Genomic DNA, 8,789 nt, shown 5'->3' with positions numbered 1-8,789 from the left:
TTCGCAAAATGGGTATAGTGGTCCAAGAAACTGGCCGATGGATCAGCTAACAGTCCAATATGCTATAGATAGGTAGCATGCCACGTTTAGCAGAATGGGCCTTCAGGGGACGTCGCGTATGAGGGGCCTGTTGGAATCCTCGGGCAGATTATGTCGGTATTCCAGTCATGAAGGATCGGCGGGGTTCCGTGCCCCGTCCCGGCAGTAGTAGGGGTCCGGATATTGTAGCCGAGGAGTGGGCTTTAGGACTAGTCCAGGAGCCCTAGCCGGGAGATGGGTCTAGCATGGGCTAGCTCCAGGCTAGTTGGTGCTTGCTCCGGGACGGAAACGTTAGCCAGGAATAGTCAACCCGGGTTGCGATTAGCTAGCTGCCATGATCCAGATGAAAAGGTTCAGAGTTTGTGGTAGGAATCCGGGGATATGGAGAGAAAAATAGGTCCAGTATGCTCTGGTTTGAAACGCGTTGTACGAACTGGCGAGAGCTTTCCGAGCTAAAGGTTAGCTGATGACCGCTAGCAGTGGTTAGCTGACTGATAGCTGATAGCTGGTAGCTAGTTAGCTAGCTAGCTTCAGTTGAGGTATTCCAGTTCGGAGGTAAATAGAAATACTTTAGGGAAAAAAATAGATCCACACCACATTGGGTGAGGCGGGTTACAGAAGAGTATTTTGAAGTTGAGGTTTAGGAAAAATATTAAAAAGAATGTGAAGAAAAATATATAAATATACATGGGACGAGACAAGACAAAGACGTCTGACTGCTATGCCATCTTGGAATAGAATGATTAATATGAACATTCTTAAATTATTAAGAAAAATGTCATAATTATACCAGTTGAATCAATAGAAAAGTACGTAAGAAAATCAACCAGATTGAGTTAATTTCAAAGTGCAATTATCATTAAATAAGAAAAACAAATCCAACAAACTGTGAACACAGACGAGGGTAGTGCGTACGGCCCAGTACATCACTGGGGCCAAGCTTCCTGCCATCTAGGACCTACAGTTGAAATCAGAAGTTTACATACACTTAGGTTAGAGTCATTAAAACTTGTTTTTCAACCACTCCACAAATTTCTTGTTAACAAACTATAGTTCTGGCAAGTCATTTAGAACATCTACTTTGTGCATGACACAAGTAATTTTTCCAACAATTGTTTACAGACAGATTATTTCACTTATAATTCACTGTATCACAATTCCAGTGGGTCAGAGGTTTACATACACTAAGTTGACTGTGCCTTAAACAGCTTGGAAAATTCCAGAAAATGATTTGAGACATCATTTGAGTCAATTGGAGGTTTACCTGTGGATGTATTTCAAGGCCTACCTTCAAACTCAGTGCCTCTTTGCTTGACATCATGGGAAAATCAAAATAAATCAGAAAAAAATTGTAGACCTCCACGTCCACAAGTCTGGTTCATCCTTGGGAGCAATTTCCAAACGCCTGAAGGTACCACGTTCATCTGTACAAACAATAGTACGCAAGTATATACACCATGGGACCACGCAGCCGTCATGCCGCTCAGGAAGGAGACGCGTTCTGTCTCCTAGAGATGAATGTACTTTGGTGTGAAAAGTGCAAATCAATCCCAGAACAACAGCAAAGGACCTTGTGAAGATGCTGGAGGAAACAGGTACAAAAGTATCTATATCCACAGTAAAACGAGTCCTATATCGACATAACGTGAAAGGCCGCTCAGCAAGGAAGAAGCCAACTGCACATGGGGACAAAGATCATACTTTTTGGAGAAATGTCCTCTGGTCTGATGAAACAAAAATAGAACTGATTGGCCATAATGACCATTGTTATGTTTGGAGGAAAAAGGGGGAGTCTTGCAAGCCGAAGAACACCATCCTAACTGTGAAGCACGGGGGTGGCGGCATCATGTTGTGGGGGTGCTTTGCTGGTGCACAATGATGTGGATATATTGAAGCAACATCTCAAGACATCAGTCAGGAAGTTAAAGCTTGGTCGCAAATGGGTCTTCCAAATGGACAATGACCGCAAGCATACTTCCAAAGTTGTGGCAAAATCGCTGGCTTAAGGACAACAAAGTCAAGGTATTGAAGTGGCCATCACAAAGCCTTGACCTCAATCCTATAGAAAATTTGTGGACAGAACTGAAAAAGCATGTGCGAGCAAGGAGGCCTACAAACCCGACTCAGTTACACCAGCTCTGTCAGGAGGAATGGGCCAAAATTTACCCAACTTATTGTGGGAAGCTTGTGGAAGGCTACCCAAAACGTTTGACCCAAGTTAAACAATTTAAAGGCAACGCTACCAAATACTAATTGAGTGTATGTAAACTTCTGACACAATGGGAATGCGATGAAAGAAATATAAGCTGAAATAAATCATTCTCTCTACTATTATTCTGACATTTCACATTCTTAAAATAAAGTGGTGATCCTAACTGACCTAAGACAGGGAATTTTACTAAGATTAAATGTCAGGAATTGTGAAAAACTGAGTTTAAATGTATTTGGCTAAGGTGTACGTAAACTTCGGACTTCAATTGTATATACTTGGCGGTGTCAGAGGAAAGCCCAACTAATTGTCAAAGACTTCAGTCACCTAGTTATTGTCATTTTATTCTGTTACTTTTTGTTATTTTTTTACTTTAGTTTATTTGGTAAATATTTATTTTGCTCTTTCTTGAACTGCATTTTTGGTTAAGGACTTCTAAGCAAGCATTTCACGGTAAGTCTACACCTGTTGTATTTGGCGCATGCGACCAATACAATTTGATTGGATTTAAATATGACTTTGTTTATCTATTGTTCAAAGAAATGACTAATTCTTAAGAAATAGCATACCAACTATATACATGCAATATTGTATTTACAGAGATCTCCATATTGTTACAATTCAATGCAACATTGTAGCATAGCCAATAATATCATTTTTTATGTTTTGAGAGCCCCCCCCCGGAGTAATGCATTGTGGGAGCCAGAGGTAGGCAGCGGTTTGGTATTTTGTGCCAGCGTTAGCTAGCTAGCTAGCTGGTTAATGTGTTATTTTGATCAGAAATTGGGAGCAGGAGAGGAGAGAAGTGATGGAGGAGAATGAATATCTCATGTCATCGCATTGTTAATTCCGGCTGAGAAAGCTGCATAGTACGACTACCTTTTTAGGTAAATATAAAAACGCAGTTTTTCCACGATGAAGCTTGTTGCGACAGTCTGTTTTGGCCATGAATTGAGGCGCAACTGGAGTGCTTGTTTGTCAATATGATACGCTCGCACCAGCTAGCTTTTATGAACCTCATTTATATTGCCATGTAACTACGTTGCTAGCTAGCTACCGTAACACTTGGTAAACAATGTTTAAGCTAGCAAATATAGCTTTCTGGTAGTTGTGTATGATGCAGACCTACACCGCATAAGTCTCGAGCGAAATGGGGTTGGCGGTTTTGACGGTAATGTCTCGGAGCACCAGTTCTGGGCTACCAAGACGATAGCTAGAAGGAAGATTGCAGAATTTGCATGAACTAGATTTGGTTAGATAACCCGCAACGGATGCCATGGGAAGGAAGAGATGTTGAACGACAGATTTTTTTTTTTTTTACATTAACATTCACAAAGATAAGAAAAGGATCTAGTTTTGAAATGATAGGTGGTGATTAGCTTAGTACTACAGCTTGTTGACTGTTGACAGAGAAATTATGTTTTTTTAACGGTGTACATTACACGCCTGTCATGCTGATATCGTTGCTCTGTTTTAGGCAAGGTAGTCTGTGATCCAGTGCAAACGCTCTTGATTTGTGTATTGATTGTGACAGTGCCTCTGGGCAGTACAAATCAGTAAGGGCAACCCAGAAAGAAACGATGCTGAGAATAGACAACTAATCATAGAATGTTGAAGTGGAGCTCGGGATGATATGGGAAGGCTCCTATGTCTAAAATAATATTCTAGCTAAATCATGATGACTGACAGATACTTTGTGAAGATAAAGTATTACCCCTAAACGACGACCATTTATCCTACAGATTGAGATATACAGTCCATTCGGAAAGTTCAGACCTCTTGACTTTTTCCAAATGTTGTTACATTACAGCCTTATTTGAATCAATTTTAGAATAATGTTTTTCCTCAATCTGCACACAATACCCCATAATGATAAAGGGAAAACAGGTTTTTAGACATTTTAGCAAATGTATAAAAAACAAAAACACCTTATTTGCATAAGTATTCAGACCCCTTCCTATGAGACTTGAAATTGAGCTCAAGTGCATCCTGTTTCCATTGATCTTTGATTGATTTTCTACAACCTGATTGTGGTAAACCTGTGGTAAATTTAATTGATTGGACATGATTTGGAAAGGCACACACCTGTCTATATAAGGTCCCACAGTTGACCGTGCATGTCAGAATCAAAACCAAACTATGAGGTCGAAGGAATTGCCCATAGAACTCTGAGACAGGATTGTGTCAAGGCACAGATCTGGGGAAGGGTACAAAAAAATTATACAGCATTGAACATCCCCAAGAAACCAGTGGCCTCCGTCACTCTTAAATGGAAGAAGTTTGGAACCACCAAGACTCTTCCTAGAGCTGGCCGCCTGGCCAAACTGACCAATCGGGGGAGAAGGGCCTTGGTCAGGGAGGTAACCAAGAACACGATGGTCACTCTAATATAGCTCTGTGGAGATGGGAGAACCTTCCACAAAGACAACCACCTCTGCAGCTTTCTGGCCAATCGGGCCTTAATGGTACAGTGGCCAGACGGAAGCCACTCCTCAGTAAAAGGAGGCTGCACATAACAGCCCACTTGGAGTTAACCAAAAGGCACCTGAAGGACTATCTGACCATGAGAAAAAAGATTCTCTGAATGCCAAGTGTCACGTCTGGAGGAAACCTGGCACCATCCCTACGGTGAAGCATAATGGTGGCAGCATCATGCTGTGGGGATGTTTTTCAGCGGCAGGGACTGGGAGACTAGTCAGGATCGAGGGAAAGATAAACGGAGCAAAGAACAGAGATCCTTGATGAATACCTGCTCCTGAGCACTCAGGACCTCAGACTGGGAGTGAAGGTTTTACCTTCCAACATGACAACAACCTTAAGCACACAGCCAAGACAACGCAGGAGTGGCTTCTGGATAGGTCTCTCAATGTCCTTGAGTGGCCCAGCCAGAGCCCGGACCTGAACCTGATCGAACATCTCTGGAGAGACCTGAAAATTGCTGTGCAGCAATGCTCCCCATCCAACCTGCCAGAGCATGAGAGGATCTGCAGAGAAGAATGGGAGAAACTCCCCAAATACAGGTGTGCCAAGCTTGTAGCGTCATACCCGAGAAGACACAAGGCTGTAATCGCTGGCAAAGGTGCTTCAAAAAAGTACTGATTAAAGGGTTTGAATACTTATGTAAATGGAATATTTATATATATTTGTATTATTTGTCATTATGTTGTATTGTGTGTAGAATAATCCAGGACAGCGGAGTCAATCACCACCTTCCGGAGACACCTGAAACCCCACCTCTTTAAGGAATACCTAGGATAGGATAAAGTAATCCTTCTAACCCCCCCCTAAAAGATTTAGATGCATTATTGTAAAGTGGTTGTTCCACTGGATATCATAAGGTGAATGCACCAATTTGTAAGTCGCTCTGGATAAGAGCGTCTGCTAAATGACTTAAATGTAATGTAAATGTAGAATAATGAGATTTAAAAAAATAAAATAATTTAGAATAAGGCTGTAATTTAACAAAGTATGGGAAAGGTCAACGGGTCTGAATACTTTCCGAATGCTTTTGTGGAATATTTGTTGTCAGTGTGTTGTCTATGATGCGTTTTGCAGATTGTTGTCTAGTCTCTTGTCATAAAACAAATTGTTTTGTTCACCTGAAAAGATCTATGTACTCCAATAAAACAGCTGTTTTTATCATTGACATGATGTATGTGGGTTGCATTTAATAAAGGAAGCTGGTTTAGTACACACAATAAGAAATACTACAATTACTTTCATTATTTTCTCTTTGTCTTCCAGTGGGTTCCATGCACACCCCTACCCTGCAGCCTCTTAGCGACCAACATGCCTTATGGAACTCTCCCCTGGCATCACTGATATTCGACGACAACCCATGTTTACATTCCAAAAGTTAGCTCTAGCAACCAGCAACAGGTGTTAGCAATAAACACAATTTGAAGCCGTTGTTTTCCAAGCCTGCCTGCCTCCCTGCCTGGCCCCCAAGCACAGCAGTACCATTTGAAATTGCAAACCTGTGTTTCTCAACAATCAACTCCTCGCCCTTCCCAAGGGGTGACAGCCTATCATGAGATTCCGAATCTACAAGAGGAAGGTACAATACACAACGAGTCCCAAATCATGTGTATGTGCTGCATGTTTCTGTACTGGGCATGTTTAAAATGGCACAAACAAAACACATTATTCGAAAAAACAGTCATAGACAATCTTATTGTGACATATTTAGTTCAGCTGAAGATATTAACTCATGTACGCTCATATGAACTCTGTTACCTACAGTAAGTTTATCTTAAAAAAGAAACTAGAAACAACAATGCAATTGGCAACAATAGTAAAATAATGCCAAAAGAGGGAAGGATAGAGTCCAAAACCGGGCATGGGATATGATTTGATTTGTATCTTATGTCCAGGTGGTGATACTGACGCTGGTGGTGGTGGTGTGTGGCCTAGCCTTCTGGACCAGTGGGAAGCAGAAGAAGAGCAATGGAGTGGTGGTCCCTAAAGAGGCTGATGGGGCGAGGAGAAGCAGCAGTAGTCAGGTGCATCCACAGCCGCAGGCCACACCTGCAGTCAGTCGGATACCCATCGTACCTCCAATCGCACCTGCCAACGATACGCAACTGGAGAACCACCCCGAAAAACAACTGGAGAAGGAGAAAGTGGTCAAACCGGATGTGGACAACACTACCCTCGTCTACCGTGGCATTGTGTTCCAGCTCAACTTTGACCAGGCGGTGAGGCACGAAGAGAGGTTCAGAGCAGTGAGGAAGAAGGATGATCTGGTGGTGGTGGTACAGGTGCACAACAGACCTGACTACCTGAGGCTGCTGGTGGAGAGTCTGAGGAAGGCCCGGGGCGTGGAGAGCATCCTGCTCATCTTCAGCCATGACTTCTGGTCTCCCGAGATCAACCAAGTGGTGGCCTCGGTTGACTTCTGCCAGGTCCTCCAGATCTTCTTCCCCTTCAGCATCCAGCTGTATCCCCAGGAATTCCCGGGCCACGACCCCAGGGACTGCCCCAGAGACATTCCCAAAATGGACGCCTTAAAGCTGGGTTGCATCAACGCAGAGTACCCCGACTCATTCGGCCACTACCGCGAGGCCAAGTTCTCCCAGACCAAGCACCACTGGTGGTGGAAGCTGCACTTTGTGTGGGACAGGGTCCGGGCGCTGAAGGACCACCGGGGCTTGGTGCTTCTTATCGAGGAGGACCACTTCCTCTCCCCGGACTTCCTCCACCTCCTCAAGATGATGTCGATCCTGAAGAGGGAGAATTGCCCAGACTGTGATATCCTGTCTCTAGGGAGCTATGGCCACATCAGCTACGCTAGCAAATCCAACAAGGTGGAGGTGAAAGCCTGGAAGTCCACCGAGCACAACATGGGCATGGCTCTGAGCAGGGAGACCTACCAGAAGCTCCTCCAATGCACTGATGCCTTCTGCACCTACGACGACTACAACTGGGATTGGTCCTTGCAGCACCTGACCGTGACCTGTTTGCCCTCCTACTGGAAGGTCATGGTGAGTGAGGCGCCCCGGGTCTTCCACGCCGGGGACTGCGGAATGCACCACAAGAAGTCTGTGTGCATGCCGTCCAGCCAAAAGTCCAAGATAGAGAACATCCTTCAGAGCAGCAGCAATCAGCTGTTCCCCAAGAACTTGCTGATCACTAAGAGACTGCCAGCTAATGGGGCAGGGGGGGTGGCGCCCCATGTGAAGAACGGGGGCTGGGGGGACATTAGGGACCATGAACTCTGCAAGAGCTACCTTCGATTACAGTGACCTTATTATCATTATTATATTGTTACTCTTCTCTTTTTTTGCATCCTCTGACTTTAAGAAAAAGAAAGCCTTTTGAAAATAATCTTTATGGACTATTTCTTCATATTGCCTGTTTTATCGGACTGTTCCAAATAAAAAAGTATGTTGGGTTTGGAATTTTCTCTTTATGTATATCCAAGGCATTGATTTAGAGTATACAGTATACCCTCTGAAAAGTTCTGCAGTATGTAATCTGATAAATGACTGTGGTGCCTTTTTCCCATACATAATTGTTCAAGTGTTTCATTATTTGCATTCATAATAGCTTTTAATAGCAAGAATGCCATTGTTTTTTTTTAGCTGAAATTAAACTGGATATGTGGAGCATCTGTGTAAAGGGAGTAAATTGTGACCAAAATGAGAGCCAGTGGGGACAGTCAAATCTAGTGAAATAGTGGACTTTGCTATCCCAGTCTGCATGCATAATTAATTTTGAAGTTATTTATATGGTATAGATTTTCTGAGATCAAAGCAGGTTCTCGGAGACACCTTGTTCCATTTAACTTCTATTCTCAATAGGTTTAACAGTATGTCCTTCCTACCAGAGTATTAAGAGAGATGCCAATAGGAATGCTGATCAGATTAATATCACACCATTAAGTTAACAATGAAATCGCAGTACATAAAAATTGTCTTCTAAGTTGCCACGGTACTAAACCTCTCAATTTGCCACTTAACCGTTTGTCTCTCATGTTACTCAAGGATGTACCTTTTAGTCAAAGGAAAGTCATTAGATCCCTCCGTGACCATTTCCCTGC

General features: G+C 43.1%; 1 protein-coding gene across 1 annotated transcript; it reads left to right on the top strand.

Moving 5' to 3' along the window:
• Positions 1 to 2,909: 2,909 nt before the first annotated feature.
• Positions 2,910 to 8,356, top strand: LOC106571583 (alpha-1,6-mannosyl-glycoprotein 2-beta-N-acetylglucosaminyltransferase-like). Its single transcript, XM_014144817.2, has 3 exons — positions 2,910 to 3,135; positions 5,993 to 6,305; positions 6,622 to 8,356. Exons 2-3 carry the CDS (start codon positions 6,279 to 6,281, stop codon positions 7,990 to 7,992), a joined length of 1,398 nt encoding a protein of 465 aa, XP_014000292.1. The 5' UTR covers positions 2,910 to 3,135; positions 5,993 to 6,278; the 3' UTR covers positions 7,993 to 8,356.
• The last annotated feature ends 433 nt before the right edge of the window (positions 8,357 to 8,789 follow it).

The sequence above is a fragment of the Salmo salar genome, chromosome ssa15, assembly GCF_905237065.1.
Source record: "Salmo salar chromosome ssa15, Ssal_v3.1, whole genome shotgun sequence".
NCBI lineage: Eukaryota > Metazoa > Chordata > Actinopteri > Salmoniformes > Salmonidae > Salmo > Salmo salar.
Note: the sequence above shows the minus strand (reverse complement) of the source record. Positions and strands in the feature narration are given on the sequence as shown.

What these genes read in the sequence shown, in the direction of transcription:
- LOC106571583 (XM_014144817.2), top strand. Translation starts at nt 6,279, where the DNA reads ATGAGATTCCGAATCTACAAGAGGAAG. An exon ending in TCCGAATCTACAAGAGGAAG is followed by an intron (nt 6,306 to 6,621) that starts GTACAATACACA and finishes TCTTATGTCCAG; the next exon opens with GTGGTGATACTGACGCTGGT.